Consider the following 20,602-nt stretch of genomic DNA (forward strand, 5'->3'; position numbering starts at 1 on the left):
CATATGTAAATCTTTAGAGTAAACAAATTTAACTTTGACCAAAATATAATTCTTAGAAACATGCATTAACTTTATAATGTTAAATAAGATTCATGATATCTACATTCACATAATTTTAACTATTTGTTATCCAGGCTCCGGAAGTTGTTGAAAGCATAATCCTTGACCTTTCATTCTCAAAGCTAAAAGCGGTATACTTAAGGTCCGAAGATTTTTTTAAAATGACGAAACTAAGATTGCTCAAAATCCATGGTGACGGTGTAAATTCATGTGAGAATTTAAAGTTTCTTTCGCATGAGTTACCACATGACTTGTTTTCCTGGATGTGTTATAACAGCCTCTGGAAAATTTGAAAATTATCAACTTAACAAGATCTCCTCACCTGAAGAAAACTCTTGACTTACGGAGGCAAAAAATCTTGAGAAAGTAGTTTTTCGAAGATGTACAAGTTTACTTGAGGTTCACCCATCCATTTCGTCTCTCAACAACCTGGTTCTTTTGGATTTCGAAAATTGCGGAAATCTTAAGATTTTTCCAAGTAGGATTGGTATGAAATCTCTTAGAACCCTTAAACTTTCATGGTGCGGCAGCCTCAATAAGTTTCCCGAAATTTCAAATGTTCTGCAGTATCTATCAGAGATTTATTTAAATAATACTGGAATTAAAGAACTTCCCTCGTCAATTAGTAATCTTACTGGGCTTGTTGTCTTGAATATAAAAGGTTGCAGAAAACTTGAGAATCTTCCAAGCAGCATCTCTCACAAGAAATCTCTTCAATGCCTTGATGTTTTTGGATGCTCAAAGCGTGTGAAGTTTCCAAAAATTCCAAAGGTTAAAAAATAAGCTATCTGAGCTCTATTTGGGTCACACCGCAATTAAGGAACTGCTTGCATCAGTTTTAAATCTCACCAATCTTGTTACCCTAAGGCTGAATGATTGCAAAGAACTTGAGAGTCTTCCAAGCAGCATCTGTCAAATGAAATCTCTTCAATACCTTGATGTTTCTAGATGCTTAAATCTTGAGAAGTTTCCAGAAATTTCAAAGGTTATGAATAAGCTATCTAAGCTTTATTTAGGTGGCATTGCAATTAAGGAACTGCCTCCGTCAGTTTTAAATCTCATCAATCTTGTTACTTTGAAGTTGAATGATTGTAGAGAACTTGAGAGTCTTCCAAGCAGCATTTGTCACATGAAATCTCTTCAATACCTTGATGTTTCTGGATGCTCAAACCTTGAGAAGTTTCTAGAAAATTCGGAGGTTATGAATAAGCTATCTGAGCTTTATTTGGGTGGCATTGCAATTAAGGAACTGCCTGCGTCAGTTTTAAATCTCACCAATCTTGTTAGTCTGAGGCTGAATGATTGCAGAAAACTTGAGAGTCTTCCAAGTAGTATTTGTCAAATGAAATCTCTTCAATACCTTGATATTTCTGGATGCTCAAATCTTGAGAAGTTTCCAGAAATTTCACAGGTTATGAATATGCTATCTGAGCTTTATTTGGGTGGCACTGCAATTAAGGAACTGCCTGCGTTAGTTTTAAATCTCCGGAGTCTTGTTACTTTGATGCTGAATGATTGCAGAGAACTTGAGAGTCTTCCAAGCAGAATTTGTCACATGAAATCTCTTAGATACCTTGATGTTTCTGGATGCTCAAATCTTGAGACGTTTCCGGAAAATTCAGAGGTCTTGAATAAACTATCTGCATAGAACTTGAGAGTTTTCCAAGCATCATTTCTCACATGAAATCACTTGAAAATCTTGATGATTATGGATGCTCAAATGTTGAGAAATTTCATTCACATTTTCTAGCCGTTGCCACAACTATTGCATTAGTAATTGCTGGCACCAACCTGTTTTTCCAATTTGCAATAATTATGTCAATTTGCAAAATTAGCTGGCCACAATAATTATATCAATTTCTACCATCTTTTGTTTTTGTTTTACTAAAATAAGGTGCTAATCGTGTAGCATGGATATGTTATACTAAGAAATTAAATTGATTTATTTTAAATTAAATCGAAACAATTGGAAGACTCATGGCATTATGTGTATAGCTTAGAAGGCTAATGATGCACAATTGCTCTCGTGAAGAAGAAATTGCAAGATGGAAAGCTACAGCTGAGTAAGAAGTTGTTGTGGGCACCGGTGTAGAACAAGAATTTGTGGCGCAGGTAATTTTGCAAGCTTGGCATGAATCTACTGATTAAAACAAAAACAAAATTTGTGTTTCTTAGAAAACTCATATGCATTCAATTTTCAAAATGAAGAATTGGGCTTGAAGTCAGATTTCGTTGTATGAACTTTTGATTTGGTAAATTTTCTTAACGGATTTGATCAGAGTTGTGAACTTGGTAAATTTATGTTTGATAGAATGCCTATGACTTTTCATGGTTATCATTCCTTTAATAACTCTTTTGGTGATGATGTGAAGATATATGGTTATTTGATCTAAATTAATAGGTGAATATCTTTGTCTGGCAACTTTTCCTTTCAGCTGGATTGAACAATTCGTTCGCAGCATGCTATTGTGCTTTGTCTATCCTTTGGTATGAAGCTAAAAATTACAGTGTCTTTATCCTTTTGATTCACCCACTGTAAGCCTACTTAGCTTCAGCTGAAGCTCTTCAAGTCAAACTGTCTGCAACTTGAAGTTTACTTTAATTTTTAGAAATGTTTATTCATTTTTATTATTTTCAGCTGAAATCAATAGAATTGAACTTCAATTTGGTAATGGAGATGGAATGCAAGGAAAATGCGGGGGAGAGCCTTCTCTTGCTCTCAAATCCAGTGAATCACGTCCCACCACCTGCGTTCCCCTGCTTTTCTGAAGGTAAGCGATTCATCCTACCCGAAATTTCAAAAATTTGGGGGGTTTTGGTTCCTTTTCAATACCAATCAGATAATCAATCTGTACGAATGGATTTGATGGATTGAAGCATCGTGGACCTGATTGGAGTGTCTTTACCCTACTCTAATTGTTAAATGTTATTAAGCAAATGTATGTGCTCATTACCAAGAATCAAGTTACCTTTTTTTTTTTTTTTTTTTCCCCTATTGATAGAGAAATAGAATCAACAAGGAAAACTTAGGAAATTCAAGAAATTAAGAAACAACTGGATGAGTATCTTTTTGTATTATATTATTGTTTTCATAACGATTTTGGGTTCAACCACATGGTGCCCAGAAGTTGGTCTTGGTGATTAGAAATGCTATTGGCGGCCTACTTGCTTTCCTTTCTGCTTAATTTATCTTAAGAACGTTTGCATCCTAATACATACTTTAAATATGTTAATTTGTCCTATTTTCTATAAAATTTTGAGCAATGTGAATGTGGGTTATTCTCAATCTTCAGATGTGATCATTTCACAACTTTTGCATACATGGCTACTCAGCCTTTGACATACATAGTTGAGGATGGGAGGAGCCAGGCGAGCCAGGATCGGGGTTTGTGTCATTATAAATTATTCGTTTAGTTACGGAAAAAAGATATGGTTGCGTAGTCCAGTTTTGTATATTCAACATCTTAAACATTTTCCTTTGATATTGCTTCGTTTTGATTTGTAAACAAACTATATCTTTATATTGGGTCACAGTGTAATGTTTAACGATTTAATTTCTCGGTCTAGCAATTTTTTCAAAAACTTACTATTCCTGTTACATGCTCAAATATTATGTCTTCTACTTTTCTATTTTCCTTTTTTTTTGTTTTTACCCATGCATAATTTGAACTATTTGTTATCCAGGCTACGGAAGCTGTTGAAAGCATAATCCTTGACCTGTCATTCTCAAAACCAAAAGTGGTATACTTCAGTTCCGAAGCTTTTGTTAAAATGACGAAATTAAGATTGCTCAAAATCCACGGCCACAATGGATATTCATGTGAGAATTTAAAGTTTGTTCTGCATGAGTTAAGAAGTCTCGTATGGAAGCATTTCCCCCTATAGTCTTTACCGTCCAATTTTATTGCAAAGAATCTTGTTGAGCTTGACATGCAAAATAGTCTCATTGAACATCTTTGGGAAGGAGCCAAGGTAAAAACTTCACTTGCATATGTTTCTTTTAAATGGTTTAATTCTTAGATGCCTTACCATATAACTTGCTTTCCTCAATGTGTTATACCAGCCTTTGGAAAATTTGAAAATTATCAACTTAACAAGTTCTCTTCACCTGAAGAAAACTCCTGACTTCACGGAGGCAAAAAATCTTGAGAAAGTAGTTTTTCGAAGTTGTACAAGTTTATTTGAGGTTCACCCATCCATTTCATCTCTCAAAAACCTGGTTCTTTTGGATTTGGAAAATTGCAGAAATCTTAAGATTTTTCCTAGCAAGATTGGTATGAAATCTCTTAGAACCCTTAAACTTTCATGGTGCAAAAACCTCGATAAGTTTCCCAAAGTTTCAGATGTTATGCAGGATCTATCAGAGCTTTATTTAGATTATACTGAAATTAAAGAACTGCCCTCGTCAATAAGTAATCTTACGAGGCTTGTTACCTTGAATCTAAAAGGTTGCAAACAATTTAAGAGTCTTCTGAGGCGTATTTCTCACATGAAATCTCTTAAAAGCCTTGATGTTTCTGAATGCTCAAAGCTTGAAAAGTTTCCAGAAATTTCAGAGGTTATGAAGAAGCTGTCTGAGCTTTGTTTGGATGACACTGCAATTAAGGAGCTGCCTGCTTCTATTTTAAATCTCACCAGTCTTGTTACTTTGAGTCTGAATGATTGCAGAGAACTTGAGAGTCTTCCAAGCAGCATTTCTCACATGAAATCTCTATCTGAGCTTTATTTGGATGGCACTGCAATTAAGGAGCTGCCTGCTTCTATTTTAAATCTCTCCAGTCTTGTTACTTTGAGTCTGAATGATTGCAGAGAACTTGAGAGTCTTCCAAGCAGCATTTCTCACATGAAATCTCTTAAATACCTTTATGTTTCTGGATGCTCAAAGCTTGAGAAGTTTCCAGAAATTTCAGAGGTTATGAAGAAGTTATTTAGGCTTTATTTGGATGGCACTGCAATTAAGGAGTTGCCTGCCTCTATTATTAATCTCACCAGTCTTGTTACTTTGAAGCTGAATGATTGCAGAGAACTTGAGAGTCTTCCAAGCAGCATTTCTCACATGAAATCTCTTAAATACCTTGATGTTTCTGGATGCTCAAAGCTTGAGAATAATCTATCTGAGCTTTATTTGGATGGCACTGCAATTAAGGAGCTGCCTGCTTGTATTTTAAATCTCACCAGGTAGGGCTGATTTCTGTATTTTTAATTAATGCGTTTTTGTTGGCACAATTGCTAATTATGTACTGATATACTGCGTCATTAATTGCTTTTGTGATGTATATTAGAGCAGGAATCTGGGGTTTTCTTCAATATGAAATATTTTGAGGATGAGGTGCATAATGGCAATTGGGATGAAGTTGAGAAGTACCTCTCCGGGTTCACTAAAATGGAAGATAACAGCTATTCCATGAAAATCTTTTTCGAGATAAGGAAGCAGAAGTATCTCGAGGCATTGGACAAGTAAGCTTACAGTGGTTCAATTTCAATTCATTGTTAACTTTTGTGGGTTGGATTGCATGGCCGATCTTGAGGAATTATATGGTTGAATTACGTGTAATGTGACTGAACTTTATAGGCCTGATCGGTCCCAAGCCGTGGATATTCTAGTAAAGGATTTAAATTTTTTTGCCGCATTCGATGAACTTTTGGAGGAAATCGCTCAGCTCTCAACATTGGAGAACTTTAGGTATGAGAATTCCATTATATGAATAGTCTCTGTAGAAAACAGTTGTAGCAAATGTACTAAAAAATGGTCTCTTGCATTATAGGGGGAGAATGAACAACTATCCAAGTGTGGAGATTCAAAGTCTGCCAGGGCAATCATGTCGGTTGAACTTAAGAAACTGATTGACCCAAATCCCTTATTCAGTGATAAATTGCAGTTCCCAAACCTAAAGCGTTCGAGGCTATGGACTCTCATTAACCAAGGGTAATTACTCTGAAACCACGACTTCAGTTATATAAGATTAGATGTGCACTTCATCGTAACTTATGGATGTTGCAAATACTGGTCTTGCTTTAATTTTTCCACATATGGAATGAGTGCTTTTGTCTTCCGTTGCACTCAAATGACAATTTCATCAAGTTGATAGCACTAGCTAATGAGTTCATCGTTTACGTACATTGTCTATGTTGCTATAAAAAGGTGGTTATGGCTTGAATTCTGTGGAAACAAAAAGAAGTCATTAATATTGTTGCAATGCCTAAATCATGTGCCTGAATCTTAATTTGGTACATGGTTCATTGCTACATAGCACAGGGGCCTGGTGACAGTTGTACATCACTGCTTGATTCCAGCATCTGGTGTCAGGATTTTTTTTTTTTGGTTCGTGACCAGTGTCAGAAGTTTCCACACACCAGGAACTATTATTTGTGCAAATTATGGCCTTTCTGGTTCTGCTGAGAAAGAACTAATTCTCCTCCTGTAAATCGAAGCTTAAATTGGCAGCACGGGCTTTGTAAAAGCCCAAGTCCAAATCCATTAATAAAAACGCTTTATGTGGATCACCCATGTGGACAACCGAACTGTGAGCGGGCACCATCACCTGCAAACAACCTGCTTCTTGGAATCAAACAGGGGGCGGTCAAGATGTTGTCTCTGATTATGGAGCTTGTGTTCCTGATCTTGCAGTTTCTCGATGAGGGAAACTGCAAAGAGACTATTCATAATTGACTGTTGATTGTTCTCTATGTGATGCTTCATTTGGTACCAATGTGGGGGACGTAGGCCTGCGGGAAGTTGGATCCAGGGAGCAACTAGTTGTAAGGAACTTCAAAGTATGGGATCTTAGTTCATGCTCAATGCTCCTGCAGGTCTTTCCCTTTCTATGCTTGTTCATGTGACATAAAAATTGTGTGCACTGTATTCTTTGTGGATGTATGAGTTGGTTGACTGAAACGTAAATTTTTCTTTGTGAAACTGGCTGCTGTAGTTAAGGATCCTGGTGTGTCTGTTAACCATGTGATTCGGAGCCCTGATGGTGCTTTATTTGGTAAGCTTGAGCATGCTTAGGTAACTCTGACAAATGTGATATGGCTTTATAAATTTTTAAGGATTGAATTAGATCCTAATTATTGTATCATTTACAATACAATTATAGGTATTGCTTACTCGAGGCACATTGTTCAAATATATTCTTATCATGGGGGTGATGACGTACGAGAGCTGTTTCAATTTTTTACACCTTTTTCTTGTTGTCTCTTAGTTTTCTGTATTAATGGTGACTCTGAAATTACTGTCGTAGATTGATGCACATGTTGGTGGAGTAAATGATCTGGCATTCTCCCATCCCAATGAGCAGCTTTGTGTGATTACCTGTGGGGATGACAAGACCATCAAGGTTCGTTAGTTGCCTAACATGTTTGCTTGTCTCATTGCCATTGGAAGAGCATTTTCTGTTCCTTGCTGATTTCCTTCTTAAATTTAGGTGTGGGATGCTACAACCGGTGCAAAACAATATACTTTTGAAGGTCAAGAGGCTCCAGTTTATTCTGTCTGCCCACATTATAAGGAAAACATTCAGGTGTTGTGGCATTTTATTTTTATTTTTTCATTCTTACTAATTACACCTTGTGTTTCTGTCTCTGGTGCCCGTCTGTCCTTGTCTTTTCGTGCTCATTGTTTGCTGCTATGCTTCAGTTTATTTTTTCAATAGCACTGGATGGAAAGATAAAGGCTTGGGAGTATGACAATTTGGGATCTCGAGTTGATTATGATGCGCCTGGTCGCTGCTGCACAACCATGGCTTACAGTGCTGATGGTACAAGGTTAGTATACTGAGCTCAGAGTTTCCTTTTTCCTTTTGCTGGATGGGCAAACTATATAGTTATTTATTTCTTTTCGTCGTTTTTCTTTGGTGGTGGGTTGCAGGCTATTTTCATGTGGGACAAGTAAAGACGGTGAGTCATATATTGTTGAATGGAATGAAAGTGAAGGAGCTGTGAAGAGGACCTATAAAGGCCTTCGCAAGCGTTCTTTTGGTGTTGTGCAATTCAATACTACTAAAAAACCGGTTTTTGGCTGTTGGTGATGATTTTTCTATTAAATTTTGGGACATGGACAATATTCAACTTCTGACAACTGCTGATGCTGATGGAGGCCTCCCAGTAGGTTCGTTTCCTTTAAGTAAATTGAAATAATAGAATCTTAAATACCAGCTGCTTATCTTCTTTACCCCTCCTAATTCCTAGGCAAGCCCTCGTATCCCCCTCAACAAGGATGGCACTCTCTTGGCTGCTTCTGCCAATGAGAATGGGATTAAAGTTTTGGCAAATGCAGATGGAATGCGGTGGTTGTGAACAATTGAGAATCATCTTTCTTACGATGGGTCTGATAGACGATAATTACTCTGATCGATTGCTTCCTGATTGTCTGTGATCACTGCCTGCTGTAATCCCTGATTGTTTGTAACCCTTTGACTGATATCCTGCACAAATCATCTGTTAAAATGCCTTCCGTATATGTATATTCTGTATACAAAGTCAACTTGTACATTGAGGCTTTATTAGCCTATAAACTCCATGATGTATATGCTATAAACTCCATGAAGTAAAATCAATTTTCAGAGGCACAAGTGCTGCTGAACAAGGATTTACTGTTTTCTGGTTTTCTACAATTCAAAGGCTGATGAGAATGAATTTGAAGTCCCGTCGGCATCTGGAGAAGAATCAATTTTCAATGATCCAACTGCGCCTAATAGCGAATAAGAGTCGCTTAAAAGTCTGTCATCAGACGAAGTTGGCCAAAAGCACACGCATGGATCACAATGAGGTCCTTCAAATCAATGTAGAAATAAAGTTAAGAGAACAGAAAATTTTAGAGAAAGTGGGAATGAGTGATGAACAAGGAAATGGAGTCTTGAGTATTGAAAACCAAGAAATGACTGGACTTAGTGACCACAAGGAATTCGCCATTGACCTTTACTTACAAGTGAGAGGATTTAGGTTCGAATTTCATGGATGACGAATTTGATACCACATTAGTTTGCCCTTTGTGTGGCTTAGCCGATTTTCCCCTCCTCTTAATGTAAAATATACCGCTGTACTAAAAAAAAAATGTATGAAAAATCAAATCTATGATAGGGGTTTTGTGGTTGTGGCTGTGGGTTTTCTCTGGGGTTTTTCTTCGCAGACCCTACCAGAGAAAAAAAATCATGTTGAAAGAAAATTTTCCATTCAGATTTTCCTTTTTTTCTAAAGATAATTAAAATAATTTTACTATATATTCTTTCTTTGTCCAAATATAATTAGTTTTTCTAAATTAAACAGTTGTACAAACTTTTTGTGACTATAATTATAATATTTAAATATGGGTTATTGGCCCAAAAAAATAATTCGGTTGACCAAAAGTTTTTTATTTTTTTATTATTGGCGGGTCGTCTATTGCTGTTTTAAGAATAGCATTAAAATAATAAAATCAAACATGTTTATGTGACTAAATGAAATGCAAATTACTCCATAGTAAAACTGAAGTGAAAACACTGTTCATTAACAGTGTTTTCAAGAAAATGCCCTTCGCTTTTTCTGTTATTCCCTGCTTTTTCTAATGTTGAACAGTATGTACACGAAATTAACCTTATTTACCTCTTGGATGAGTACTCACACGTGTTACGAGGGACAGGTGGAATCTTTATCATCGTAAAAATCGCAAATCTATTCCCTTTTTTTTATTTACTTGTGAACTACGTTGACTGACAAATGTGCTTTCGTTTCATTTTTAGAATGAAAAATTGAATTTTGTGTATGCGTGCAGTGAAAGTGATCAACGCCTTGCGTTTTTTAGAATCTTGCTAAAATTAAAAAGAATTAGTATAATTAAGTTTATACAATGAAAGGAACAGAACAAAAATGAAAGTAAAGAAAAATTAGGATGTAATAAATAATATCTTTGTGTGTGTGTGTGTGTGTGTGTGTGTGTAATGTATATATTATAAGTATGTATGTATGTATAACAATTATGCGGTGAATGAGAATACGAACATGGACAATGGCAAAGTTTTAAAAGGCTGCGCGATATAATGGAATGACATTGACTGGGTGTGGTTTTATGAAGTCCTAAACGGATGCTCTGTAGCTTTGGTTGTAGAATCATAATAGCTTTGGTTGCAAAACCTTAGGCATTGTCCCTTCAGCTTGTTGGTCCCCTCCTGGCCCCTCTTTCATGAAATTGAATGTCGATGCGAGTTGGGTTGCGGGTTCTAAATGTGGCTATGCTGGAGTTGTGGTTAGGAATCATGAGGGAAGTTTTGTGGCTGCTAAAAGATTGCAGATTAATGCGTCAAATGTTGCGGCAGCGGAAGCTACTGCGATTTTGCTTGGTTGTGATCTGGCTATTTCGTTGGGGTTGGACAAGATAATTGTTGAGTCCGACTCGAAGGAGAATATCTATAACTTACTAAATGTTTCTTCTTCGGGCAGCTGGGAGGCTTTCCCCATCCTTACAAAAGCTTGGCGGCTGAGGGATTCCTTTCAGGACTGTCGCTGGTCTTGGGTTCCAAGATCGGCCGATATGGCGGCGCATCGGTTGGTGTTGAGTAGTCCGGAGATGTGCGGTATAACTTGGGTTAATCACCCTCCATCTTCGCTGGTCCATATTCTGAACAAAGATGGGTTACCCTGTCCCCCTTAATTTTTGTTTTGGCAATGGAGGGGCGACACCTTTGCACTAGGTGCAGCGTCGTATGCTTTTGTACCCTCCTCTTCGGCTTGTTGTTTGATGCGTTCTTTGTAGCTTGCTTTCTGTGGGCTTCTTTGTTCGTTTGGCTTTGGCCCTTGTTCTATGATATTTCCAGTTCTTCAAAAAAAAAAAAAAAAAACCTTAGGCATTGATGTGATTGTAGAAAGATCTAATTTGTATAAGGTTTTGCAATCATTTCATGTTTTTTTTTTTTCAAAAAAAAAAAATGGTAAAAGACAGTTTACTACCCTCATGTTTTATGGTTTTCAACATTTAGTACATCAAGTTTTTTTCATCCCAGAATCATACCTAAAGTGTAAATTTTGGGACAATCTCATACATCCGTTAGTCAAACTGTTAAGTCTCCCGTTAACTGTGATGTGGCACCCATGTGGACAATGACTGGGCGCCATGTGTCATTGTCGTGGAAATTAAAAATAAATTATTTATAAAATAAATAAAAAAATATAATAATAAAAAATATATATATAAATAAAATAAAATAAAATAAAAAACCTTCATCTTCCCCAATTCCCACCCGTGCCCACCCTCCCATCACCCACCTCTTCGCCTTACCCGCACCCGCTCCCTCCCTTCCCTCTTCTGCAACCCCACTCATTCCCTCCCTTCTCTCTTCTGCACCTGCACCACCACCCTCCCTTCTCTGCTCTGCAACCCGTACCCACCCTTCCCGCACACCCAACCCTTCTCCCCCCGCGCCCCCAAGCAAGAAGAACAAGAAGAACAAGAACCCAGAAGAAGAAGAAGGAAAAGAAAAAAACCTAGTTCGTCATTTCCAGATTAATGGAGATTTACCACAAAACCAGTCCAAAAATCATCTCAAAGTATTTTCGAAATTCACCCACACTGAAAATCCCAAAAATATGGAGTTTATGGTCTGGGCTTGCGTTTGAGGTCATAGGGGGGAGGACGAATTGGGTTAGGGCTGCTATTTTTTTTATTTTTTATTTTTAATTCATCTTCTTCTTCTAGGTTGCAGATTCGATTTTTTTTTTCTTTTTCTTCTGGGTTGGGGATAGGGGGGGAGAGAAGACTTCTTCCTGCTCCTTCTTCTTCTTCTTCTTCTGGGTTGTAGATTCGGTTTTTTTTTTCCTCTCTTCTTCTTCTTCTTCCTTCTTCTTCGGTTTTTCTCTTTTTTTTGTTCTTCCTCCTCCTTCTTCTTCTTCTTCTGGGTTTTTGGCGCCCCGGGGGGGGGGGGGGAGATGGGTTTTTTTATTTTTAACTTTTATTTAATTAATTATTTTAATATTTTTTTTAATGACACGTGGCGCCCAGTCATTGTCCACATGGGAGACATGTCATCACTTAACCGGAGAATTAACAGTTTGACTAACGGATGTATGAGATTATCCCAAAATTAACACTTTAGGTATGATTGGGATGAAAAAAAATTGATGTACTAAAAAAAAAAAAAATTGTTTGATGATGAAAGACTGTTTTTGTGATATGAGAATGTACGTTTTTTTCATTTCATATATTTCGTTCACCGAGATGACATGATTTGATAGTATGTTATGTATTTTTTTTTTTTTTAAAGATTTTGTTGCGAATATTTTACAGTATATGTTTTGAATAATTTTGTGGACAGTAAACCTTAGATTTGAATGGTCTGTCGTTGCAGGATTCCTCTTTATATGGTCTGTCGTTGAGACACTTTCATTGCAAGGGCAACTGAGAAGCATTCGGAGGCTGCTGCAGCTTACATTGAGGTTCCTTCATTGTGTTGTATTTGGATTTTGTTATTTTAGAAATATCTTTTCAGGAAAAAAGAAACTTTTTGTTTGGGCATTTTTATTTTTCCGAACACGTTTTCGCCATGTTGTCGTGGAATGAAGGCAAGGAAGCAACAACAGATACAAATGGAGCAGCTACAGCTCTTGGAGCAGCGCAGTAAATTCTCATATCTGTTTCATCATGTTTTCCTCTCTTCATTACATTCCGACTCTTCAAAATCCTTTCCGACTCATGTAAGTTCTAATATATATTTCTATATATGTTTGTTTTATTTTGGTTTCTAGGGTTACAATCTCAATCAACAAGATGCAAAATGAGGAGGGAATCGTCACCGAGCTCTAGATCCCGAGAAAATGGTATTCAACCGAATCTAATAGTATGTTATTAGGCGGCAACATGTCTACAAGTTACATCTATTATGTTAAAATGGTTTTGTCTATTGTTTTACATTCAATTATTTACTGAAATTTTTCTGTACTGAATATGGTCATTGATTTTAAAGGATTGTCATTCCATACAAGTTTTTTTTTTTTTTTTTTTTTTTTTTTTTTTTTTTTTGTGTATATCAAGATTTTCTGATAAAATGGTAAACAATTTGACAAATAATTTTCATCATTATAGCAGTACGGTGCTCATCCACATGATTGAGCATAGTAAAGAAAAAAAAATCGGATACTTCTCATTGACGGTTTTTTTTCCAGGTGACATTGGGCCACAACAAAGCCAATTCAATAACCCCAGACCATCTTGCATTGTACAAAAGGTTTGGAATTTGTTTTTAAATAATTGTCCCAATACATTATTTTTTTTCTTTTGTGCTTTGGCAATTTGACTCATTTTATCTTGCCAAAAGTTGTTTGTGAGTTTTAAGGGTTCAGGGATCCTCTTCTCTCCAGATTACTGGATCGGGCCTTATTTCCATATGTTGTTGAGTATTGAAAGCTGGTATGCATGAGAAGTTTAAGTAATAATTGCCATAAACAAGGAATCGATTATCTCATCAGCAGCTTCATTTTTATCTAAGAACGAATGTGATACATGTAGATGTACATAGTTTAAATTGATTGTTAAGATGGCAATTTAATCACTTTTCAATATCCGATATCTCGATCTCCCAGTTCTGAATTTTACTTACTTGAAATGAATAGATTCTAGTCCTCTCATTTAGCAAAATGAGCAGTGGATAGTGCAAACTCCTTTTTCTTACGTTCACAACAATATGGGCACTTTTTTTTTAGCAATATAGTGCTTAGCTTAAAGTCAAAATGTTATCCAATTGTATTGAATTTGTTCGACTAACCACTGTTCTATTAATAGTTCATTTAATCTTAAGGTCGAAGGAGTAGATCTTGCTCCATGTACTGAGTTAGTATGGGTTACCTAGAAGAGTGCTGCTATGAATGGTTGCTCTCATGCGATCGACTTTCATACATTAATGCATGGTGAAATTGGCCTAAGGACTTACAAGTCATTTGTTTTCACGCTCCGATCCAGACATATGGTCTACTATAGGAGGTGCAAGGAAAATAAGCGAAATAGTGAGACTAAAATTAACAACATTTACAATAACTCAGGTTCCAACAAGAAAGTCCAAAGGAAATATAAGGTAAGAAATAGGGAGCACTCCAAACTTTGAACTCTAACTGCTAACCCAAGAACTCCTTGTAACAACTAAGCTTTATCACCTGCACATAGGCCTGGCAATTTCTGACACGACCCGATAACCCGACACGACACGACACGAAATTAACAGGTGTTTGGGTCGACACGATAACGAATCGGGTCGTTATCGGGTAACCCGATAAGCACCTGTTAAGATAACGGGTTGGTTCGGGTATACACGTGGGTAACACGATACACGATAAGCAGAATATTATTTTTATAATTTTATAACCCTAAAAAAATAGTGTAATAATTATATACATTAATTTTACAATTTTATACCCCTAAAAATTATAATAAATATATATATATATATATATATTAAATTAACTATAAAATTTATAATAATTATAATAATTATATATACTATAATAATTATACCCCCAAAATATTAAGTCTATCTATAATAATTATATATATATATTAAATTTTATAAAAAATATAATAATTATTAATTAATAATTTAATATGCATGATGCATTGAATGATTTTGCATCCATTGAAATTTGACGTGATTTGTTTCCATTCAAATTTCAATAATCAATTTCTTGCCATTGCCAACTTGCCGCCCTTTTTGAAAAAAAAAATTGGAAGGAAAATGAAAATGTTAAGAAAAGTTGAAAATAAAACAAAAAAGTGAGGGAATTAGGGAAAGATGTTGGAGGGAAAAGTGAAAATGATAAGAAAAAGTTGAAAAGGAAACAAAAAAGAGAGGGAAAAATGAAAATTAATAGAAGTGGTGCGAAATTTTTTTTTTTTTTTTAAGTTATTAACTTTTTATCACACACATGACTGTCATGACATATCTCACTATTTTTATAATGACACACGTTGTGACATCCCGTCCCGGAAATACCGAAACGCACGTGTGAATTTACTACTTTGCCCCTAGTTCGTTTTTGTCACGTTGTGGATTGTTTTGTGTGGTGTTGACCAAAGCTGGACCACACACACACACCCTATCTCTATCACTCACCCTCTGTCACTGTCTCTTCTCTGTCTCTCTCTCCCCCGAGCTCCATTCCTCTTCTTTCCTCTGTAAACGTACGGACAAACCCACAACCCACCAAATCTTCACAGATCGTAGAGACCAGCTACACCATTGAACTCGTGAGGTCGAGGCGAGCACAGCCATACCCTTTTCAGGTGAGAAATCCTTTGTTTTCACGTCGTTTCGAAAATGGCCGAATTGAGCACTATTCATGCAAAGGTTATTCATTGAGTTTTTGGGATTTCTAAGCTCGTAGGTAGCTTGGTGGTGTCACGAGAAGCCTCGGAGTACTTCGTTGGACAAATTTGGACGTCGGGATCGTCCTGTACGAAGTTGGCCGGTTTTTGTTTTCGTGGACAGGTATTTCCTCGTAGTTTTAGGCCTTAAAACTTGTAGGGTTGTGTTCTATTAGCTTTAAGGTTGATTTTGGTGCAAGAAACGTGAAAAAAGGTGGAAAAAAGAGAGAGTTAGGGCGAGTTGCAGGTTTCCGGCGACGGCGCCGGTGAGGGGGACTGGCCGGGGAAGAAGGGGAATATTCCGTTGAGTTTAACGGAATATTCCTAACGGACGTTGACGGCGTCAGTCAGGGTTAACGGAATATTCCGTCATTTCCAGGGAATATTCCTGACGGCGTCACTTGACGCCGTCAGCGTGCAGGGCACATGGCCGCGCGTGGGGGACGCGTAGGTCCGTGTCTGTGCTGGCGCGTGGGGGCGCGTGGCAAGTCCAAAAATTATTTTAAAAATATGGTTGTGTTCGTGAGGTTGTGTAGATCACGTTGGTATATTCATTTGTCCATTTTGAGCAATGTATGAGAAGTTATTACGAGAAGTTGGTTATGTGCTTTAAAGTTGACGTTTTTATAGTTAATTCGCACATAGGTGACACGTATCCCGAGGACGAGCGTGCACATTCGAGGCAGGGGGGCTACGACCCTTCTACATACCAGTGAGTGGGCTTTTGATTTCCGTTTATACCTATATACATTATTTTCCCAGAAATTGTTTAAAAAGGGTTAATTGTGTTATGCCATGCACTTTATTATTATCGTTTATGCATCATTGCATGCATTACATGTGGCATACATATACATATGCATATTGGGTGCTGTGGATGCACAGGTAAGTGCCAGGTAAGTGGTATTCATGTTTATATATTCAGTAGTGGTTTGAGATGCTTAGAGAGCTCATAACCTGCACCCCCGGTGTTAGTGCTCCCGCCCAGAGTAGGGCACAGTCCTTCACGTGTCGTTCACCTCTCGCACCACACGCTCAACTTGGAATCCAAGTTAGGTGCATAGGCTTGGAGATCTCATCAGCAAAAAATCACAAAAACAAAGCATTCAGAGATCAAGTAACGGGACAAAGCTTTTCAACGGTTATAAACGAAAAATCACGATTTAACGGTTATTTGAACTCCGATTTTGATGATTTTTTGTAACTACACTCCTTGACCCTATATGAATACAATGAATGAATTCGATCTTCAATTTAAAATATTTACACAAGTGAATACCACAAAATCTTATGTTATACTTAATAAAAGTATAAATAAACTCTAAGTGTTAGTCAATCTATCGTTTTACGAATTCTCCAAAACTAATTTCAACGATCCAAACCGTCAAAATTGTTTGTATATGCTTGGAGATCACATCAACAAAAAATCACAAAAAAAAAAACATTCAGAGATCAAGTAACGTGATAAAGCTTTTCAACGGTTATAAACAAAAAATCACGATTTAACGGTTATTTTAACTCCGATTTTGATGATTTTTTATAACTACACTCCTTGACCCTATATGAATACAATGAATGAATTCGATCTTCAATTTAAAATATTTACACAAGTGGATACCACAAAATCTTATGTTATACTTAATGAAAGTATAAATAAACTCTAAGTGTTAGTCAATCTATCGTTTTACGAATTCCCAAAAATTAATTTCAACGATCCAAACCGTCAAAATTGTTTGTATATGCTTGGAGATCACATCAACAAAAAATCACAAAAAAAAAACATTCAGAGATCAAGTAACAGGACAAAGCTTTTCAACGGTTATAAACGAAAAATCACGATTTGACGGTTATTTTAACTCCGATTTTGATGATTTTTTATAACTACACTCCTTGACCCTATATGAATACAATGAATGAATTCGATCTTCAATTTAAAATATTTACACAAGTGAATACCACAAAATCTTATGTTATACTTAATAAAAGTATAAATAAACTCTAAGTGTTAGTCAATATATCGTTTTACGAATTCTCCAAAACAAATTTCAATGATCCAAACCGTCAAAATTGTTTGTATATGCTTGGAGATCACATCAGCAAAAAATCACAAAAAAAAAAACATTTAGAGATCAAGTAACGGGACAAAGCTTTTCAACGGTTATAAACGAAAAATCACAATTTAACGGTTATTTTAACTCCGATTTTGATGATTTTTTATAACTACACTCCTTGACCCTATATGAATACAATGAATGAATTCGATCTTCAATTTAAAATATTTACACAAGTGGATACCACAAAATCTTATGTTATACTTAATGAAAGTATAAATAAACTCAAAGTGTTAGTCAATCTATCGTTTTACGAATTCCCAAAAATTAATTTCAACGATCCAAACCGTCAAAATTGTTTGTATATGCTTGGAGATCACATCAGCAAAAAATGACAAAAAAAAAAACATTCAGAGATCAAGTAACGGGACAATGCTTTTCAACGGTTACAAACGAAAAATCACGATTTGACGGTTATTTTAACTTCGATTTTGATGATTTTTTATAACTACACTCCTTGACCCTATATGAATACAATGAAAGAATTCGATCTTCAATTTAAAATATTTACACAAGTGAATACCACAAAATCTTATGTTATACTTAATAAAAGTATAAATAAACTCTAAGTGTTAGTCAATCTATCGTTTTACGAATTCTCCAAAACTAATTTCAACGATCCAAACCGTCAAAATTGTTTGTATATGCTTGGAGATCACATCAGCAAAAAATCACAAAAAAAAAAACATTCAGAGATCAAGTAACGTGACAAAGCTTTTCAACGGTTATAAACGAAAAATCACGATTTAACGGTTATTTTAACTCTGATTTTGATGATTTTTTATAACTACACTCCTTGACCCTATATGAATACAATGAATGATTTCGATCTTCAATTTAAAATATTTACACAAGTGGATACCACAAAATCTTATGTTATACTTAATGAAAGTATAAATAAACTCTAAGTGTTAGTCAATCTATTGTTTTACGAATTCCCCAAAATTAATTTCAACGATCCAAACCGTCAAAATTGTTTGTATATGCTTGGAGATCACATCAACAAAAAATCACAAAAAAAAAACATTCAGAGATCAAGTAACGTGACAAAGCTTTTCAACGGTTATAAACGAAAAATCATGATTTGACGGTTATTTTAACTCCGATTTTGATGATTTTTTATAACTACACTCCTTGACCCTATATGAATACAATGAATGAATTCGATCTTCAATTTAAAATATTTACACAAGTGAATACCACAAAATCTTATGTTATACTTAATAAAAGTATAAATAAACTCTAAGTGTTAGTCAATCTATCGTTTTACGAATTCTCCAAAACTAATTTCAACGATCCAAACCGTCAAAATTGTTTGTATATGCTTGGAGATCACATCAACAAAAAATCACAAAAAAAAAACATTCAGAGATCAAGTAACGTGATAAAGCTTTTCAACGGTTATAAACGAAAAATCACGATTTAACGGTTATTTTAACTCCGATTTTGATGATTTTTTATAACTACACTCCTTGACCCTATATGAATACAATGAATGAATTCGATCTTCAATTTAAAATATTTACACAAGTGGATACCACAAAATCTTATGTTATACTTAATGAAAGTATAAATAAACTCTAAGTGTTAGTCAATCTATCGTTTTACGAATTCCCCAAAATTAATTTCAACGATCCAAACCGTCAAAATTGTTTGTATATGCTTGGAGATCACATCAGCAAAAAATGACAAAAAAAAAAACATTCAGAGATCAAGTAACGGGACAATGCTTTTCAACGGTTACAAACGAAAAATCACGATTTGACGGTTATTTTAACTTCGATTTTGATGATTTTTTATAACTACACTCCTTGACCCTATATGAATACAATGAAAGAATTCGATCTTCAATTTAAAATATTTACACAAGTGAATACCACAAAATCTTATGTTATACTTAATAAAAGTATAAATAAACTCTAAGTGTTAGTCAATCTATCGTTTTACGAATTCTCCAAAACTAATTTCAACGATCCAAACCGTCAAAATTGTTTGTATATGCTTGGAGATCACATCAGCAAAAAATCACAAAAAAAAAACATTCAGAGATCAAGTAACGTGACAAAGCTTTTCAACGGTTATAAACGAAAAATCACGATTTAACGGTTATTTTAACTCTGATTTTGATGATTTTTTATAACTACACTCCTTGACCCTATATGAATACAATGAATGATTTCGATCTTCAATTTAAAATATTTACATAAGTGGATACCACAAAATCTTATGTTATACTTAATGAAAGTATAAATAAACTCTAAGTGTTAGTCAATCTATTGTTTTACGAATTCCCCAAAATTAATTTCAACGATCCAAACCGTCAAAATTGTTTGTATATGCTTGGAGATCACATCAACAAAAAATCACAAAAAAAAAACATTCAGAGATCAAGTAACGTGACAAAGCTTTTCAACGGTTATAAACGAAAAATCATGATTTGACGGTTATTTTAACTCCGATTTTGATGATTTTTTATAACTACACTCCTTGACCCTATATGAATACAATGAATGAATTCGATCTTCAATTTAAAATATTTACACAAGTGAATACCACAAAATCTTATGTTATACTTAATAAAAGTATAAATAAACTCTAAGTGTTAGTCAATCTATCGTTTTACGAATTCTCCAAAACTAATTTCAACGATCCAAACCGTCAAAATTGTTTGTATATGCTTGGAGATCACATCAACAAAAAATCACAAAAAAAAAAACATTCAGAGATCAAGTAACGTGATAAAGCTTTTCAACGGTTATAAACGAAAAATCACGATTTAACGGTTATTTTAACTCCGATTTTGATGATTTTTTATAACTACACTCCTTGACCCTATATGAATACAATGAATGAATTCGATCTTCAATTTAAAATATTTACACAAGTGGATACCACAAAATCTTATGTTATACTTAATGAAAGTATAAATAAACTCTAAGTGTTAGTCAATCTATCGTTTTACGAATTCCCCAAAATTAATTTCAACGATCCAAACCGTCAAAATTGTTTGTATATGCTTGGAGATCACATCAACAAAAAATCACAAAAAAAAAACATTCAGAGATCAAGTAACAGGACAAAGCTTTTCAACGGTTATAAACGAAAAATCACGATT

At 35.3% G+C, this 20,602-nt stretch overlaps 3 protein-coding genes and 1 pseudogene across 11 annotated transcripts in view; all 4 read left to right on the forward strand.

Annotated features, from left to right (window-relative positions):
* The window catches only part of LOC125477013 (disease resistance protein RPV1-like), a 7,005-nt gene extending 5,297 nt beyond the window's left edge, over nucleotides 1–1,708 (forward strand). The window contains exons 3-6 of the mRNA XM_048583753.1: nucleotides 1–5; nucleotides 135–191; nucleotides 628–831; nucleotides 881–1,708. The exon at nucleotides 1–5 is cut by the window's left edge and continues 638 nt beyond it. Coding sequence (XP_048439710.1) covers nucleotides 1–5; nucleotides 135–191; nucleotides 628–831; nucleotides 881–1,708 — 1,094 coding nt within the window. The remainder of the gene's footprint in view (nucleotides 6–134; nucleotides 192–627; nucleotides 832–880) is intronic.
* A 2,028-nt stretch (nucleotides 1,709–3,736) lies between these two features.
* LOC103964800 (disease resistance protein RPV1-like) lies at nucleotides 3,737–5,161 on the forward strand (the record flags this gene model as incomplete). The annotated part of the gene is made up of 3 exons (XM_048583754.1): nucleotides 3,737–4,032; nucleotides 4,124–4,972; nucleotides 5,069–5,161. Coding segments are annotated over exons 1-3 (984 nt in total), but the record flags the coding sequence as incomplete, so codon positions are not given.
* A 2-nt stretch (nucleotides 5,162–5,163) lies between these two features.
* On the forward strand, nucleotides 5,164–7,223 carry LOC103964777 (protein TOPLESS-like). Of its 9 annotated transcripts, none has more exons than XR_007258291.1 (6): nucleotides 5,164–5,238; nucleotides 5,348–5,517; nucleotides 5,633–5,743; nucleotides 5,826–5,986; nucleotides 6,990–7,049; nucleotides 7,158–7,223. XR_007258291.1 is itself a non-coding variant. In XM_048583892.1 (4 exons), exons 2-4 carry the CDS (start codon nucleotides 5,369–5,371, stop codon nucleotides 5,902–5,904), a joined length of 339 nt encoding a protein of 112 aa, XP_048439849.1. In that variant the 5' UTR covers nucleotides 5,164–5,238; nucleotides 5,343–5,368; the 3' UTR covers nucleotides 5,905–6,287. The 9 variants fall into 9 exon arrangements, 2 of the variants coding, with proteins under 2 accessions (XP_048439849.1, XP_048439848.1); XR_007258295.1 differs by having other exon boundaries at nucleotides 6,990–7,069; nucleotides 7,158–7,196; XR_007258292.1 differs by lacking the exon at nucleotides 6,990–7,049.
* Nucleotides 7,224–7,301: 78 nt separating this feature from the next.
* On the forward strand, nucleotides 7,302–8,565 carry LOC125477014 (annotated as a pseudogene).
* Nucleotides 8,566–20,602: the final 12,037 nt, after the last annotated feature.

The sequence above is a fragment of a genome, unplaced genomic scaffold (genome assembly GCF_019419815.1).
Source record: "Pyrus x bretschneideri cultivar Hongxiangsu unplaced genomic scaffold, Pyrus_bretschneideri_v1 Contig20, whole genome shotgun sequence".
Lineage (NCBI taxonomy): Eukaryota > Viridiplantae > Streptophyta > Magnoliopsida > Rosales > Rosaceae > Pyrus > Pyrus x bretschneideri.